This window comes from Apteryx rowi, unplaced genomic scaffold (genome assembly GCF_003343035.1).
Source record: "Apteryx rowi isolate R43461 unplaced genomic scaffold, aptRow1 scaffold_798, whole genome shotgun sequence".
NCBI lineage: Eukaryota > Metazoa > Chordata > Aves > Apterygiformes > Apterygidae > Apteryx > Apteryx rowi.
This window is the reverse complement of record NW_020451091.1, coordinates 236,135-256,013: the sequence shown is the minus strand read 5'-3', so window position 1 is coordinate 256,013 and position 19,879 is coordinate 236,135. Positions and strand designations below refer to the sequence as shown.

At 37.0% G+C, this 19,879-nt stretch overlaps 1 protein-coding gene across 1 annotated transcript in view; it reads right to left on the bottom strand.

Moving 5' to 3' along the window:
- LOC112977053 (receptor-type tyrosine-protein phosphatase mu-like) overlaps nt 1-19,879 on the bottom strand; it is a gene marked incomplete at both ends in the record, with an annotated part of 298,449 nt that overhangs the window by 71,645 nt on the left and 206,925 nt on the right. Inside the window, one exon of the mRNA XM_026088923.1 lies at nt 18,001-18,075. Within this exon, the coding sequence (XP_025944708.1) occupies nt 18,001-18,075 (75 nt within the window). The remainder of the gene's footprint in view (nt 1-18,000; nt 18,076-19,879) is intronic.

Below are 19,879 nucleotides of genomic sequence, written 5' to 3'. Positions count from 1 at the left end.
TTAGCTTAAACACCTGGAAAAGTGAGATAAGCTCATTTACCACGCATTTTACCAGCAATTGTTTTTTTACACAATAGACTTTTTTTTTTGCCTTTGGAAATCTAAATCTAGGTCACATCTGGTAGGCAAAAAGACTCCTTCTAAGCAATTTATTCACAAAGTGGGAAGCAGCTGATGATCACACCACTGGCACCTCCATTTAATATCTGTTTAAATGAGATAACCAGTGCCTTACAGCAGCTACTGTCTTAGCTTTTCCAGCTTCTCCATTTCAAAAAAATAACATCATTTGTACTGTTTACTATATAATGTGATGGTACGTCAAATCCATGTCTGATGAAATATCCATTTCCTCTACTAAATGAGTTCAGGATGAAAAATGTTAAGGAAGCAATATTCAATTCACAAACCGATTTTTTTAGGACTTCCATTTTTTTTTAATCAAAATGTGGTAGTATTTATCATTTGAGGCACCATGCCATAAAGTGGACGCAGGGATTTATGTGTCACTTCTCTGCTATAGCCTTTTTGGGAAGGAGGAAGGAAGAGTAAAGTCTAACTAAAATATAATATTTTAAGGCCACACTCATCTTACTGTCTGGATTCCAAAAAAGATTTTGAAAGCACCAATTATATTTTACTTGCTTCTTCATTTCCTTTTTTGGGAAGAAAACAATTTAGTGATCAATTTACATGCAGACGTATTTTCTGAAAATTACAAGGAAAAAAATTCTAATGCTTCTTATCAATCATAACCAGCATTTTCAAAGATAGTGAGTACTTCTCATCTCCCACAATTATACTTTTGGTCTGCATCTTCAAAACACCTTACCACCATGAATGACAGGAAAACCTGGCAATTCGTATTGATGCCATAAAAGGTGCTAAGTTTTAATCAAAATATACCTGGAACTAATTGTTCCATGTTCTTTGGAAAACTCTGGCCCTGGCACTCTGTGTGATTGATAAGCTAGAGAAAATGATCTGCTATCTGTCTCTGTGTCCAGCCCCACCATATCACACTCCACAGTTATTCCCATATCAATGCCTTACAATTCTGAACTAGTGAAATTCTTACTCCATATGAGTAAAGGCAACAGAATCTGGCTCTATATGTTCTGCTATGCATATGCACAAAATTCTGTTATAAGCAGTTCTATTTTTATTTTCATTGTATCATACATAAATGCTTTTTATAAGGAAACTCTTTATTACTGTAATCTGCACAGCACTCAAAAGTGTATGAGATATTTAGAAGATTTCTAGAGCATCTCCATGCAGAAGGCAGCTGTTGAGTTGAACTTGGCAAACAGGAAGCAGTGAATCAAGTATGATGTAAACAGTAAGAGATGATATGGACTTTGCTGTCCTGTTTAAAATCTAAAACCCAGGCAAGGAAGAACGCAAAGTTAACAACAAGCAACATCTTTTCAAATATAACTTCTAGGACTGGTTTCTTCCAGTCTTGTCTTCGTTATCTCCTTCGGGCCACCTTACTAGAACACTCACCAGTAATGCCCTCTTCAAATCAAATTCTGCCTTACAGTTTCATTCCTTCCATTAAGGCTCCTAGTGCTAGCTCACTAGAATCATGGATGTTCCACATCAAAAATAAGTGAAGGCAGCCTTGCTACAATTAATGTGTTTTATCCAATGTCACGTCTGTCTGTGACAGCACAGGGTTCTCACTTCAGTAGAACTGATAGGGTTACACTACGCAGAAGAGAGAATATCAAAATCTGATTCAGGGTACATGTTTTTCACATGTCACAGAGCACAACTTTTATGGGATGCCTTCAATGATACCATGCATTACCCCCTTGGGAATCATGGACAAGCTGGAGAATCCACCACTGTTGCAAATCCCACAAACAAAGTCAACCCACAAGGAGAGATACAGAGCCTAACATGAGGATGCTAACATTCCTATATTGCATCAGTGGTTTATCCAGTTGAGGGATCATCTCAAATGGGCCAGGGAAAGGTGCAGGTAATGCCACCCTGAGGTAAAAATGGAATAAAGCTTCCCACCATGACACACTCAACCTGATTCATAATAGAGATGGTCTTAAACTGGAAACATGATGTTTTCAACCCTTTTAAAAATTGCTATCATTAAATATTACAAAATCTAGATATTGACATTAACTCAATTCCTATTTGGTTGCATTCAATATCGTATTCATTCCCTGTCTGAATGTGGCTCCTTTCTTAGCGTCAGTGGGTTCCCAGTCAAATAGGGTAAAAGAAACAAATCTATCCGATGTATTTATTTCTTTAATTTGCTGCCTTTCACCTTTCTTGAGTGTCTCTTGAGTCTTTTAGTATTAAAAATTCCTGATAATTTTTCTTAATATTATTTGATATTGTTTATATTTTCAGTGTAGCTCATGTTATGTTTACATGCAACTAATCAAAGTTATGTCAGTCTTTCTCATTTCTTACATCTTCCTAACAGCCTTATCTGAATCTCCTGTTATGCAGCACTTTTGCTGTGATGCAGTAATCAGTACTGTACCGTATTCTACCTGAGAACAAACAGTTTTTCCAAAACAGGATTTTTAAAAATTATCTGTGTGGTATTCCACCCCATTCTTTATCCCCCCCTAACATTCTGTCTGGTTTTCTTTTGACACCAGATGGACACTGAACAGGTCGCTGATGTATTGTTTACAGTGAAAGCTGCATCCCTGTCTTCAGCATAGTGATTAATTTTGAACCTTCTATGACTTGAAGGTAATTCACATTTTCCTCCGCTGAACACTCTGTGGCATTTATCACAACTGAAATTCGAGTTTGTGCTGCTGCCAGTTTATTCAGTTTGGTTTTGTCCTGCTGAAATTCCTCACAGTCTTGTGTGAATTATATTAACCTGAATCACCTAGCATCATATTCAAGAGCTGCTGCCTCAACATTCACTCTTCCCTGTGTTCAATAAGCATACTGTATAGCATATAGTGTTAAACCTTTAAGTACATTAGCTATGATAAAAGTTGGCAGTTTATTTCTCTTCGGTTCCTGTCTGATAGGCATTTTTTGATCCAATGTAATACTCTGTCTCTCCCCTCATAACTACTTTTTAACTGACTTTTAACCCATGGCCACATGAACAATTGCATTGGCACCATGGAGAGAAAAGTAAACTGTGTTTTGGGATCTGAGCAGCCGGGGCAGCAGCTGTGAAATCCATTTTGCCAGCTGAGAAACTGTAATGTCAACCTGTGCTTTTAATTTTATTTGTATCTTTTCAAGAGAGATTTGGAAAATGACTGTTGCAAATCTTAAAGAAAAGGTTGGCATTTGTTTCTCTTTGACACACTACTGTACTGACACATTCTAAAAAAACTGAGTGAAATGTAATCTTTCTATATAAAAATAATTACCCACTATTGTATCATGATATTATAGTCCTGGTATTTATTCTATTTATCACTGTTGATTCAATCGATTTGTCAGATACAGTGATTTTTAAATATATAGCTATAAGACTAGTGGTCTTCTGCATCTCCAGTAGAGTATCTGTTTTCAATGACAGACTACATTTTGTTGCCAACAGCTGAGCTAAGCCACTGTATTTTCCTTACAACACTGGACTTGATGACTTATTGCTTTTTTTGCTTGTTTTACTTTTAGACTTTTGGTTCCACTCCTGTATACAGACACCTGACCTTAAACCTTGCTGAACAACCTCTCTTCTGCTTTCTTACTGAGCCCATCTGGGGTAGTGGATTTAGAAGGATCAGGGCAAAATGGACAAATATATTGTGGTCCATCTCTACAGAGGTAATAGGTCACTTAAAAGTCGTGAGTGCGCGATAGCTCAAGGAAGCTGTTTAGGAAATGAAGGGACAGGGAAATGCTTCCTGCCAGTTTGAAAAGGATTAAGGTGCTGACTTTGGAAAGTCCTAACTTGATGAGAACAAACTACAGTGCTTCCTGCCTGGAGTGAAAAGCAGAGATACACTCTCCACATCTCGACAAACCCCAACATGCCACAAAACCCAGTGAAATGGGCTTCCTGCATTAAACTGAAAGACAGTAACATTGTTTGGTTCCATACCCTTAGCTATTTACATTTCTAATTAATCTCACCCTTTCCAATTTCCCCTGTACATATTTATTGCCCATTCTTTGGGGCCTTCCCTGTAGTTAGATTTCCAAATGTGAAACATCTTTTTTTTCTTAACCTAGAAAAACTGCCATTCAGCTGGCCTGATTTATGCCTTTCCGTCATGGTTCCCCTTTTGTTCAGCACCTTACAAGACTTGGTGATTATCTTTGTAAGTAGGATCCATGAAATGCCTATAGATTTTGCTTCACTTATTTGTGACTCTCAGACCTTTTCATTTAGCCTTTTCTTTATATTGAAATCTTTTTTTCTGAAGTTTAGTGATTACTCTGCCACTTTTCAGCATCTTACCTCGTCTTTAGATTTTGAAGCGAATTCTGTTCTAGTCACTAATATTTAGTGTCTGCTGCAGTGTGAATTCTTGAATTATTTCATGCAGTGAAATTCCTAGTTCTGTACCCTTACTTAAATGATGGGTTAAAAGAGAGGGTAAAAGGTAGAAGGGCTTAAAAGACAGGGTAAAAAAATCCTGTATCTTTGAAGAATTCCTAGTTCTCATCCAGGATACACAGGTCTGGTATTAATATAGAAATAATTCAACCTTTGGAGAAAATTGTTCTGCAATTTCCTTTGATGGGAAATTTCCCTTTCCTTTGTGATTCAGAAGGCACAAAAGTGCCATGTTACTGATCAAAACCAAAACCTTATAAACAGTAGTCTTCTGTAGGTAGTTTGTGAATAGAACAGTTTAACTATTACTCAAGAAAATGGAATCAAAGACTAGGGACTGAGTGAAATAAGCAAGTAAAATATCATTCTCTTAAATTACATGCAAGCTTGTTTTCTTTCGTTTGTCAAAACCAATGAGAATTTTCTGCAGTAACAGAAATGGAGCTCCACCAAATTAAACAAAAACTCTCTCTCTTTTTAAATTAACCAAGTTTGGACTTGATTTTGCAATATTGATGAAGTGCCTTCTAAAAAAAGGTAGTTATGTCATTGTATAGAAAAGAATGACCATTAAAATAACCCTGGCTCAACAGCCTGGAGCTGCTAGTCCTATTTACAAACAAAGGAATACAATAAAAGCTACATCTACCAAAGACTAGCTATAGATTGTTTTGTCTAAAGCAATTTTTATAAAATCCAGACATTTTTTCTCCTATTGCAGTCAATAAATAATCCCTTCCTTTAATAAAGTAGATTGGTCTCATTTTATTTCTCCCACTCAAGGATGATCATAGTTGCTGCGTTTTTACTTTCTTTCTGCAGCTTTAAGTTCTGAAAAGGTACTTGCTTGATAAGTCACTGTCAAGCCTTTTCCAACTGAATTTCACTCATAGGTGTTCCAGTGACAGATGTAAAGCATAACTTTAAAAAGCTTTAAGGCAATAATACTGTTAGTTTAGATTGTCTTAGTCTCCAGTAAAACTTATTTGTTCTGTTAGTAACCAGCCCATAATTTTTTTTTTTATATTAACTAATGACCCGTATTACACAAAAACTGGCAATGTCCCATTGTTTCTCTCTAGAGCAAAGTAAATGATCACCCCTACAAGGTTTCACATTCTTCTGAGGCATGTGATCAAATTATTATGCAGGCGGTGTGATTCGACTATTATCACTTCTCAGCACCTAACTTTTAGCTTATTTCACACAGTGGGTCAGGAAAATGAGATGTTATACCCCTGTGTGACAGCTGCACTGTGATTAGGTGGCCAAAATCATGCAAAATGGTACAAGGTAGAACAGAGACACTGATGTGTGATGTTTCCTTTGAATATCCATCCCCAGAGTCCTATTGACCAGGATTGAAAAGATCAGAGAACTTGGCTTTAAAGATTCTGACCATACCCTCCAAGGTCATCACAAATTACAGGACTGAATGCAAAGGCTACTATCACTATTGCTCCCTATTATTTGTATGATAGTAGGACCTAGAAGCTCTGAATTAAGTGGCAGCCCCGCTGTGCTAAGAGCAAACACACAGCAAAGCAATCTTTGCCCCCCAAACCATACTATTGAACTGAGATAGGCTGTAATAGGCAGGTGTAGCAACCAGAAGTAGGTGAGGGAGACAAATACTCTTAAGAAAATGCACTTCCAGTACCCAAATAAATGAGCCCCTCTATCCTTCCTGCTCTTGTAGCTAGCTGGTGTCACTCAGCATTTTCAGTAAGTATCACAGTAGAAACAGATCTTTAAGAGYGATTTGAAGGACAGAGTAATGTTTTTATGGATGACTTTGGTCAGGGTGTTCCAAGGATGGAAGGGAATAACATAAAGGTTCTTGTAAGAACAGCAGACAAAGAGGTGCCAAAAAGTAAAAGGTTGGGATAAAGGCCACTATGACAAAATAAGAAAGCACACAGATAAATTTTTCCTGAAGAGTCTGTGCTACTGGTATGAAAGGGAGAGCTCCAGAGAGGCAGGTCTTTTTCATGAATGTAAAGTGATCAATGGGGATTCTAGCCCTTTATCGCAGACTGCAAAATACACCTGAATGGGACAGCGGTGGAAAATGTCCAGTTTCCCCTGCAAGTATTTTCTCTGCATTTCTCCCCCTTGTAACACTCATTTTTAACTCCGTGGCAGCATTGTCATTGCTACAAAAAGACAAGCCAGTCTAAAATGCTTTCTATTTGAGTTTCAAGTTCATTCCAGATGCCAGGATTTGTGACTGCCTTGGAGAAGACCCAAAACACATACAGATTTGTAAATGAAATGAATTACTACCCTGGCTAGTCTGTTTACACTGTAAGTGACTGGCATTCAGTCCTTATCTGCTAGCCAGCATGTATTCCGCTAACGAAAGTCTTTGTTTTATTACTCCTGGTAGAACTCCAGCTAAGGGAGAAAGTTCTCCCTCCCCTTCATCACTGCGAGCTTTCAAATCAATGTTCCTACTTCTCCTTTGAAACTGTATTGCTTTTTTGTCCATATGGTGGAAGTTATGAGGTGTTGGTGGGCAGGGTATATTTGTGACAGAAGGTGGTTTTGATCAGCATTTTTTTTTCCTCTCTCTAGTCTATGCCTCAGATATATTAGTTTTTATAAATGCCTTGACATAAGGCCTGCTTTACTTCTCTTTTTATAGTATTTTCCCTTTCTGCTTTCTGGCTTCTTTTGGAAGTGCTCATGTATAAATTGCCTTTTTCCATGCGGCAGGGATTATGTTTTCTTTCTGTTTTGCTCAGTACCGAAGCCATTTGAGTGTTGAAATCAATATATCCTRGTTCTCCCTCCTATGACATCCTAGCTCTCACTAAATCTATTTTTTGAATGTCTGGGACACAGGGAAAACGGCACTCATATTTTAGCAGGAGAGCATCTCCTCCATGATTTATGATCCTCGCTACAATACATATTGCTGCTTAGAAATCTTCCTTTCCTAAAAAAGAATTTTGTACTTCCACAAGACAACCACGCTGATTTAGTATACTGTTTATTTGGTGTTTTTTAAAAGCATGAAAAACCTGTCTTGTTAAATCTCTGCTAAGAAGGGACTATTAAAATAAGGCTCCACTGTGTAACAGTAATTATGAATTATTAATTTTGTTTGTGATATTCTTTACAAAAAAGTAAATATGAGTGACACAATTGCATGAAAAGAAATGCAAAGAACTACCTCACCAAAGAATATGACTCATTTAGCTGACTATCAAGTGAACTGTATCTCTCACCGGTGGCTGGTTCATGTTAGTGCATGTGAGCAAAAAGACTTTTTTTAACATCTGTATTTCTGGTTGTCAGGAATAATAATATTCTTTATAAAACATGCCTAAAACAAATAAAGTTCCTAGCTTGACACATATCTTTTGGTCTCACAATGAGCTATGTTTTTATGGGATTTCAATCTGGACTCCTGACATAGGATTCTTCTGAGGCTGCATTAAAAAAAGAAGAAAAAAAAGAAAAAGAAAGGCTTGTAAAAAACAAGCAAGCATGCCTTGATAAACAGCTCTTTTTCTCCAGGAAAACAGATACTTTCTAACAGCTCTTCTTTTCCCCTTTTCTCTTAATTAAGGAAATTTAACTAACCAGAATACACAGAAATTCCCTCTCCAGTGGGCAAGCAAGCAGTCAAAAGACCCCACTTGTACTGAAAGAGAGACTTAAGTTCTGGCACTTCAAAAGCGCTAAGATCATTAAGTGATGTCTAAGCCATACTCAACAGCCTTCACCACATCCAGAAATTAATAACCAGTATAGAACATACAGAAATCATTTATTTTGTTCTTTGGAAAAAAATAATTTCCTAAGGAAGAAATATAAATACGCTTTGCAACCTTAAGTTTTCAAATTGCCTTAAAGGGTCCCTCCACTTCATTTTATTTTATTTTAGGAGAGAAGTCTGGTTACATATTTACAAACCCCCACTCTGCAGAGAAGTGGCTAAAGAAGCAGCCACAATGGTGCACATCACAGATCTCTACTTCAACGAAAGGAAAGGTCATGGCAGTGTATTTGAAAAAAAGACTCCATATCTGAAATAAAAGATAAAAGCCAACTACTATGTAAAGAAGAAAATGGACTTTTTAATGGAACTGCTATCTGATCACCCAAATGTGACAGAGGTCAATATGAATCCATGAAGTCCAGCCACATACGATGGACTGTAGATGCAAATTCCTAAGCAGGAAGGCTGCCTGGTGAGCAATGAAGCATACTTGCATCAAATTAGCTGTAGTCATGCAGGTCTCTCATCCTGAATACTGAGTGACAATAAGGGGGTAAAGTCTGAGAAAGAGGCACCGACAGAGGCTGGAACTGAAGATATCTCACAGTACTTTGAAATGTAGGGCTTGTTACTAACTGATGCTATTCTGTGTAAAAGAGTCATTGGAAGTGCAGCAGCATCCTATAAATCTGAGTTCTGGGAGCACACTGGAACCTTTAAGTCTCCTAGAAGTCCTATATGTATAATGAACAACAAGGACGGCCTAAAGCACCTGTGATAGCATAACCTCAAACCAACAGTACTCAGAGTAGAAAAGTGACTCTCAAATTAGCTCTAAGGAAATGAAAGTCAGTCCAGACTGATCCTGTCCCTACATAATGAATTTCTTAAGCAAGTCAGTATCACTTTCTAGTCACTCCTGTTAAAGTAAGTGGCTAATTTATCATCATCCTCATTATGGACAACTGAATTTCACCCATTGCTGAGGGAGACCTCTGGTTAACTCTCATGTTCTCAATACCATACCTACTCCTGAAACCATACTAGAAAGCATCAAAAAAAAATCAGACATCTCTGAAGGTTTGTTTCAACTATCTTTTACAGACAGAAAAGGTTTGAAGTGGGTTTGCCAGTAGGTGGATTGCCACAGTCAAGAGAGTATTTCTTAAGCTCAGGCTTTCTGTATGTTTCCTCAAAGCTCTGCCCTCTTTACAGGAGATAATATGTGTTTTTTGTTAGTACTCAGTTGGCCTCCATCAGGCAGGGGAGACATCAAGTCAGATCACAGTAGAGAAATGTTCCAACACTTGTGGAGCTGAGTTACTCAGGGTGAAACTCAACTATAGAACTAGATTTTCTTGGCACAGACACATGCAACTATTTCATTTCATTCTCCATCCATGAATGCAAGGGACCACCATCCAGTATGGGAACTGATTAACATGAAAGCTACAGGTAAGAAGCAGTAGAGCAAGATACTGTCTTCTGATGCAGCTGCCATGGGGGATTTAACTTCAGGAACACTAATGAACCGATCCAAACAGAAAATCAGTGAAGGCTTAGTAACTTTGCTGTTAGGAGGAATATGGGGTGTGTGTGKGGGGAGACGGAGGGGACAGACAATATAGTAAAGCAATCGCAGTTTTAAGGCTGTACATCAATGCATTTTGGGGTCTACACTGTCACTGACTCATAGAAGAGGCTGACATTCTTGGTGTTTTCCACTACCAGCCTCCCTCCCCATTGTATCCCTTATGAAGGGTTCTTTGGGAACCTTACAAAAACGGTCACTCTCTAAGAATTTACTTATCATTACTCACCACCTACCTGTTTCCTTGGAGGAAAGCATAATGTAGTTCACTCTACTCAAAGAAAAATGAAAGCATATATGTGATGATACATATGGAAAGGTAAAAATGTATTTATGATAAACTTATAAAAAACAGAATGAAAGACAACCCCTCCTATCATAAAATGTATTTAAAAAACACTGTTTTGGGACAGGAAGGTTGGTTAGAAGAACTGGAAATGAGAAGCAGCACAAGAAAGGCAGAATAATTCCACAGAATTTTAAATCTGTCTTTATGCCGATACAGGGCCAGTACTGCTTTTGTTCACATTTCAAAAACATTTACAGTACTGCCCATAAAAAAATTGTCCCAACTGAGGCAATGTTAGATGAATGAAGAATCTATACAGGGACAAGAATAGACTAGGCCTCTTCTGAATGCATAACTGATTATCACTGATTTGCATTTCATTTTTCATATATTTCCTGCAGTTTGTAAGGGTTAAAGGAAAATCTCAAAACTGTCACATTTGATTAAGAATGACTTAAAAAGTCATTTTGCTCTTCAGTTTTTTTCATATCACTTTTAATTATCGACATATTTACTCATAAACAGAAGCTGTCTAATTCAATGATGGCATACTGCAACATGCAAAATATGACCATTTTGCTTCAAAAAGGTTTCATGAATACTTTGTTTGGTCAGACCCAAGAAGACTTGCACTTTTTCCTCTGTTTCCCCTTGAGTTTCAGTGCTGAACTCAAAAGATGAAACAGAATGTAGAACTCCTGTATTTCCCCGGATCTTAGCTTAAAACCATGTGAGACAGCAACTTCCACATGCTTTTACACAAAACTATGACTCAGCCTTTCATTTGCACAGGAATTTTCTATTTACACAGAAACTTTCTAGTGGTCAGCAATAACCACTAGGAAAAGGATAAGAAAGTTCATAGTTTTGGTAAAATAAACACTTGAAAGTACACACACATATCTGAATGCCTCTCACTGGGTTCTAGAGTCATCCGTGCTTAAAGTCTAACTTCCATTACTGCAGAGAAGGACATTTTCAGTATAATGTCTGGAGAAGGAGGTATGGAAATCCAGTGAGCAATTATACTCATGGCTTGCAAAGTGTTCAGATATTACTCCAAGCAGACAAATGTAGCATATATATTTATTAAAATTTCAGTTATTTCATGGAATCTAGAAACTGAGTGAATTGCTGAAACATTATTTTGCCTAAAGTCCTGTGTCTCTTGATTTAAGCCAATGATATTACTCTGTTCCATGCTATAGTGCTCTTAGCACACTGTTACGTTAGTTTCCATATTCATATAGATGTAATCCATGTAATATTGCATTACACGTTTATTAAAATCCCTAGCGAAGCAAACACCAGATTTTCAGTACCTCAGAAGAACAGGTTATTTTACCCAAAACAGGTCCCATGTTTTCTTTCAAATTAAAATTCTAATTGCTTAGCATTTTATGAATGCAATCAATAACTACAGATGGGAAACAATGGAACTCATACTTTTTTTTAGATACCAATTATGTCTCTGAATTTCTGACTCTTCCCTTGTCTCTCTTTAATTTTTCATTGTGGTACCTGCAAAACATGTTCAGCTTTGAACGTAACAATCAGAGGCATCATTTTTTATATAGAAATGAAGTAACAGACTTCATTTCTTTTGTATACAATACAGAACCATTCTCTAAAATATTAATTATTGATCTTCTTGTTTTGTTTGCCTTTTCTGCTTCTCTACAGATTGCTGAAGTTGAAATATTTTGGATGAGACGTGATACTTATCTGTGCCACACAGATGGCAGAGATTCCTCAAATTTATTAGTGTTTACCCTGGTCATTCATTCATGTTTTCATTTTTATGATTGGTTTTTATGCTTCCAATCTCCATAATGACATTTGGAAAACACAGCCAAAAAACCCACCCAAACCAAACCAACCCTGAACGGCCTCGTGGATATCCTTATATTAAGATGACAAATTGCTGAGCAAATGGATTATTTTTCAAGTTAGGGTGAACAAAACAGACATCTTTAGTGGCTGAAGCTAAATTTTGTTTCAGTCTCTTCACTAATGAAATACTCGACACTTCGGATCATATTCTTCTCTCAGCTATGACTAGATCGCTCTAATTTCCAAATCAGTTAGTTGTGTGCTTGAGGGATGCAACACAGCTCCTGTGACCACTGACTTAACTTGGTGGCACCCAGCTTTTTGACTCTTCTGAATAAAAAATGAACTCTGATCTCCACAGTGCAAAACCTAACTCACTAGGCTACTTAGTCCTTCCTAAAGGATTAGGAACGATTAATGCTTCCTCTAGGTCATGGGACCTTCTCCAGCTGTTCCCAACCCAGGTGTGCAGCATCACTGGCTCTGAGTGCACTGTGACAGGGTGTCCAAAGATTCCCAGCACCTCGGCCAGCCACACGCATCTACTGCCTCGCCACAACTGCTGCCATGGCCTGCTGCAATTTCCCTTCCTGATGCCCCTAATTACGCAGCAGAGCGGCCAAGACCCTGCTGTCCCCAACCTGTTCGAAGTAACAGCAGCTGACTGGGAGGAGGTCCTGAATCCTTGACTGGGGCCTCTGGGTATTCTGTAATGACTAGAACATGTGCAAAACAAAGGCTGCCAATTTATTTTCAGAAAACCTTGCAGGAATTCTTACTACTGTAAAACATGAAGTAGAGTACTTAATACCACTGATAGAATCACATTGTTAACTCACTTCTAACTAGTTCAGATGCTGTACTGTCTACAGCTCCAGAGCATTTGTATTTATATTTTGGGTTGGTTATTTCAGCATTTGTGAATGGTTATCAGCATTACTATTAGGCCCTCTCTGTATAATTGTTTAACTTTAGCTCTTTTGTTCAGGTGCTCTGTGGAAAATTTATTTATGTTTAAAATACTAGATGCTTTGGCTGCACTGTTTTAAAAAAGAAAACCTGACATTTGACTCTGTAATGTACTAAAAAAAAAAAAAAAAAAGGAGAAAAGGAAACAGTAGCTCCCGTGGCACTCCTGTATCCTCTTAACATTTTCTTGTAACTATGCTGTTCTATAGATGAAACTGCCATTGCAAAAATGACAAATATAACACATAAAAGAACAAAAAAGGGCAATAAATCACGAGTGACACTCCAGCCCATTAAAATGCATTCAGCTGGTGTTGCAGAAAGTGGAAAGATTTCCCTGTGCTTTACATTCTGCCCAGCTGAACAGGGAGGATGGGAATCCTTGAACAACCAGCACAACAAATGTTGGGGCCACAATGTAAGAACAGGCTCAGAATTTCACTTTGGAGAGTCCAATCCATTCTCGCTCTGCTTTCCTTGTCACTTGGCCTTGCAATAGCAATGTAAGATGGCTTTGACATTACATCATATAGTTGTTCGCTCTCCCCTTGATGATTATGCATAACTGCCACTGATGTAAAGGGGGGCTGTTCAGAAGCATTAAGAGATGAATAAACTCCTAAAATGCTGTACTCATCCCACATTAATATATGCACATAGTTTTGTTACTACAGACAGAGCTGTAGCGTCAACTAGGAAATCATGGATTCTCAGTTACCCAAACAGCTCTTCAAGTTCCATCATGTCAGAATACATCTAAGTCAGTGGGTCAGGATGCAGGAAAATGAATGTGAATGTCTGTCCAGCCCTTGTTGCTACACCTCAAATGCATTATGTCGTACAGGAGAGGCCACAAACACTGGAAAAGAAATAATCCAGTTCCATCCAACAAACTAGATAAATAGGAAAGTAGTCCTTCTCAAATTCATGCTGCTATTTTTTGTGTTAATAAACAAACTATGTTGTCAGTAATGCAGCATGAACCTAGAGTAAATCCCTTGACACTAAAAAATTTTAATGAGGCTGCAATTTAAGCAATGATTTCAATTGAATTTTTTTACTTTTACAGTGGAATGGCTGAGAACAGAATCTGACCGAGACTACTGCAATAAATCTCACACTGAATTTCACATCTGAAGATATCTGTATATTTTATTATGCTGATAACTTCATAAGGGAGGAGAAATGAATTGGGATTATTTTTATGTCTGCTTTTAACGTGGTTATAAAATATGCTGTTCATCTAGACCTTAAGGTATGTAGGGTAAAAATCATTTGAGCTTAAGAGCGTCACTCCCTTTTTAAAAAATTCTTCTCAATTCTTAAGTAGCAGCTACTCTACAAAACTTCTGACATATCCTGTTGTATCTGAATTGTACCAAGTATTTCATCTATGGAGACTGTACGATATAGAACTCACACTTCCAGCTGCATGTGTAATTAACAGCGGGCAGTAAAAAGGGTGTTTTATGGAAATCAGTCTTAATAATATCTAGGAAAGAACTGGCCGTTCCACTAAATTACAAATGGAAATATTTTAATTTAAATATAAGTAGCTCAGACATATTTCAACAATTAAGAAAATGCCTGAAAGAATGAACATCCTAATCATAATTCCAAGCATGCTATTTTATCAGAATGCAGACAGAACAAAATAGATGAGGGCCAAGTGAATACCAAACATAGCCAATTTAAAACTATTACATGAAGTGTCTCTTACAAAATAGTGAAGCAAACTGCAAATACTTTCAGGATTTCTCAGAAACTTGGATTTGTTATTCTACTTTAAAGCCAAGATCATTCAGTCACTCCTATTATATAAGTGATAACTTTTTTGCTAATCGTCTAAATGATTTCAATCATATGGTAAAATTGTATTTATGTAAACATGGAGATGATATCATGAGGATCTGACAGTGTGCTTCATGTATACAGAGTCTTTATTTCTGGCTGACATATGTTAGATATTTAGATATGATCCCTATCTGTTGGAGAATATGGGTCAATTAAGTGGATTTCAAGTTAGTTAATTTTTGCAAGGTTAACACTGAAAACTAAATACAAACCCCCAAATCTGAGTTCCTCAGTTACTATGCTATTGAATCAGTGATAATAATGTATTCACTAATATTGACAAGATTTATTTGCTTATTTTGGCTTGTAAGAATCAAAATTGTATGGTTGCCTTTGCAGCATGTAATATTGTACTATAACTTACGTCATATGCCTTTAACTGCAACTGGAAGGAAAACTTCTCCTTGCCAGAGGCTCCAAAGGAATATTGAATGGCTGTCAAGATATTTAAGGGGAATAGCAGCTAATCCTAGAGCTGGAAGTCACCTTATTCTTATACGAGAAAGAGGGAGAAAAGAAGGACAAAGTGGAACTAATACTGCATGGTTTAGAAACTGCACCAGTAAGGACCAGGCTGAGTTGATGATGAGGGTGGGGGAACTGACTGGGAGCAGCATTAGCTCGAAAGCTGAGCTGTCCTATCACAATTTTCTTGAAGAGTAAGACCTTTCCAAAGCATTTATAATATTTAGGAATGTGGCCAAGATTTTAAATTTTCATAACGCAAGCAGCAATTTCCCTCAACTTTGCACCAGAAAATAAGAAAATCCCAACCCTGCCCTCCTCACCTCTAATTATGTATCTCAAGTGCTAAAAGACAGAAATCATTTCTTGGTCTCAGATCTGAATACTTTGGTGCTGAGGAAAGAAGTGAGGAAAAGGCATTAAACAGAATTAAACAGGAAATTCTCTGTAGCTTTACTTAACAGTAACAGCTGTAAGCCCTGCAGTAACTGCAGTTGGCAACAGCCCTACGATTTCCACATAAAGGAGTCCTTTTACATTTATATTCTTTCCACAGTCTGGGTATCTGTAGGAGAAAAGTGTAGGGATAATGTGCATCATTCCCTGTTCCCTCATGTCCAGTCAGCTCCTGTCAATCTCCTTGAAGAAAATCTCTGGGTTCCTCATGGACGCAGCAGATACCATTATTGCCTTACTACCCTGAGGTGGGAATGAGTGCCTAAGGCCCTCCTAAGCAGTATGTCTCTGTAAAAAATCTTCAATTCCTGTTGCTGCCATGGGACCCAACAGGCAGGCTGGCTGAAAGATTTCTTCACTCCCTATTACAATTGTGGCAACTGAGCAGGAAGGTATTCAAGGCTCCTGAGGAAGATGCTTCCTCCCTCTTGATCACACAGTCTTTCTAGCATTAAAAGAGGTTAAAAAAATGAGGAAGGGAATTCAGAGAGTTTCTAATATATTTCACATATTAGATAGCCATGAATGTTGTTTGCTGTTATCACTTGGTACCTTCTCTTTCATTACACAAATTAGTTTCTGTTATAACCGAACTTAAAAAAAAAAAGGAAATAAAAATCATAGATCTGACAGACAAGTAAAGGGTGCCAATGCTATGAGCCACCAGTGACAAAGCAACCAAATAAATTCTCAGCCACCTGTCACTACACTGTATCTCTGTCCTCTCACTGTTAACTACTATAGTCATCTCCCTTTTGCATAGGAGGCATATCTGCATGAGTTCCTACAGCTACCAAGTTTTGCATTAAAATAAATAAAAAATAAGACAAAAGAAAGAGAAGAAAAATATTTAGTACTCCAAATGGAAAAACAGATAAGCTTATTTGAATCCTGTGATAACGAAATCAGAACTTGTTGAAGTTCAAGGATATGGAAGAGATGCTGTTTGTCTCTTCAAAGTTTTACATGTGTTCTGAAGTAAAAAATAATTGAGCTAAAGAAATGTATGCAGACAGGCCTTTTGCCAAAGCAGTAACAAGAACAAGCTAGTGCTTCCTAGCATCGTCTAAATACATTATTTTGGTTAGTTCTTATGTTATTACATAATACAAATATACATGCAACAATTTTGCCTTGATTGATGTGGTAACTTGGGCATTATATATCACTCAACTTTGTTTTTACTACACATACCACAGTGTAAAAAGCTATAGCAGACAAGTCACTAATCCTCTTATCTTAAGCTGAATAACTTAACTGTCCCTTATTGACTATAGCACTATGCAGATGTTAAGCATCAGAACTCCTCCTTGCCCCTTAGACACCATGGTAGCAGCATTTAGATGCTTTCCAAGTAACTATGCCTGTATTCTTGATAAAGGTGATTTTATCACATGCTAAATGCTGGTGGGACTAGGTCTAACTTCCCCCATTACATATTCCAACAAACTCACCTTAGGTTCCAGAGAATTTAATGCACTTTTCTTCTATTTGAAAATAAAAAGATTTCCAAATCCCTTAAAGATTTATGAACAAGTTTATTTTCTGGCAAAATGAATCATTTCCCCAAGTTCATAAAGATTTTCTGCTACATTTTGAACTAGACCTCAAGCAATCCTCAGTCTAATCATTGTCTCACTTGTGTACTGAATTTATTTTGATAGTTAAATTTAAAAACCTTACAGTTTTGTTCAAGTGTCACTTCCTAGGTCATTTTATTTTAAGTCTAGAACCCATATCTGATATAATTACAAGGGAATCAGTATTATTTCTTTATTTTAATTTTATGCATATTGAAATGCTGCTAGAAAATATGATCTTCCCAACATTCTGCAGTAAAAAAATCCATTAGTACAAGATTTTTACTCTAACTTACACACGCAACTCTTGAGCCTAAAATAAATTATCTAGATATCCTAGTGTCTTGGTCTAATAACATAGAAAAAAATAAACAGGTACACACATATATATATTTATATTCAAACCCTGACTGAATTTACAAATGAAGCAAAGCCAGGTCTCTTCACAACATTAGGCTTGAAGGAACATTCCACAGATCACATACACAATGGAGACATGCAGCGGAGTTGTACATACATGGATGTGTGCTGAAGTTTTGGTGCCAAGCACACAATTTAATTTAATGGAGCTGAAGAAAAACTTATAAACAAAAAGAAACTTTTAACATAGAAAACTCTCTACGAGCAGAGAATGAAGAAACCATGAGGGAAAAAGAGCCAAAGAAAATGAGACAGAAATGGGCATGATGACTTGTCTATACTTGAACATCTGACCTGTTAGTTGGTCGTCGCCTGCAGCAGGGGCGATGCGAATGTATGGTGTTGTAAGCTGAGTCACGATTATCGCAGCTAAGGCAAAGGAAGATTTCCAGGTCAGCATGCATGAGGGAAAAAAAAGCCAGACTGAAGCTAGGCCAGCAAGAAGAACCTTGATCATTAGTTTATTGTCTGAACTTCTTACAAATAAAAAAAGAAAAAAAAMCCCACAAGTTCCTTTTCGTCTTCAGTTGTTAGTTTGGTTATTCTGTGATATTAATGAGCTTTTGTATGTGACTTTCATTCAGCAAGAGGAATCAAAGCACATTATTTGCATATAGTGATTTGAGGAAACTGGAGACAGTTTAGCTCTGCCCATAGCACTGGGCTTCCTAAGTGAAAGTTAGCTGCTTATTCATATTCTCTAACCTTAATTTCTCTGGGTAACTCATACTAATTTCACTTTTCATTTTCTTATTTCATCATAGTACATTTTTCCTTTATTTCGCTTGAATATAATCTCTATGCAGAATATTCTTGAACTAGCTAAGATACATTTTTCTTGTACCTATTTAGGTCTTTGATTTGAAAATGCAAACACTGCACATATACTTAACTTTTTCAGCATACAAAACATGACCAGTGACCGTTAATATTCTTTGAGTTATGTATGTAGGTAACTGCTTGAGGTACGAGTTTTAACTAAGTTCATATTCTCCTACCAAGAAGAAAGCCAAAGAGCCTGAACTGTCTGTGTGCATGCAGTATTCTAATTTTTCTATCAATCAGAGCTGTAACAATCACTGACTGGTAAAGATAACTATTACCATAGCTCACATTAATGAAAGCTCATATTTCTTTGTTCGCTAGCAGTTCTGTGATTGGTCTCTAAATGGTTAAACATACTATGATACATACATATTAAGGAATATAAAAAAATTAAAAGGTCAGATCCAACATGATGCAGCTGGAGAATGATGCAAAGAAAAAATATTGGAAAATTAAGGACGAGATTATATGAAAGATCACTAATTTACATAGAACAGCCTGGGTGCTATTAGAAATGTAGCAATGAGTAAGGAAAATAGATCATCTACCATCTGCAGACAATTAAACTCAAAACTGCTGCTGCATAATATTTTGAAATATCCCTCTGCAACACTGAAATGCAGTGTTGATGGTAGCTGTTAGAGTACTGTTGCTATTGGATTTAAAATACTGTAATATTCTTTTCTCTCTCATAATTAATGAAAGCCTCCCAATATTGCAAAATTAGAACAATAATGTCTCCCTCTTGAGAGCCGGGATCCTAGGAGATAACCAAGTTGTCTCTATCCAGTGTTGTAAGTCATATCAGGAAATATAGTCTTAATATAAATCACAAAGTACCACGAAGTTGATAGCAATATACTTAGAGGGGTTTTGGGATGTTTTCAACTATGCCTGCTGAGATTTTACAGTCATTTAGCTTGAAGAAAGAGTAGGTATATGAAAGCCATATTTCAAGCAAAATACAACAATCTTTATTACCTCTGGTATGAAAATCTCTCCCTGTTTGTTTGTTTGTTTATCTTGTCACAAGGAATGAGAGTGGAAACCCTGCATTCTTCACATTTGTACATACACCAAATACTCACAGAGATCCTAGAAGCCTTCCTCTACAGAAAACTAAGATCAGAAAACTCTGCACCATATGAATATGGTGTCTGATCCCTCTCCTAGTAGAGTCAGTGGCAGAGGTTCCCTTTGACTTCTGCAGAAGCAGGACCAGATCTTTCAGGTATACCAACCGCCAAATTTCTGATCCTAAATTACAATTACAATCATTGCAAACAAGATTTTTATATGATCTCTAAAAAGTCATATGTAATAGAAGTTTTATTTGTAAAGATGTAAT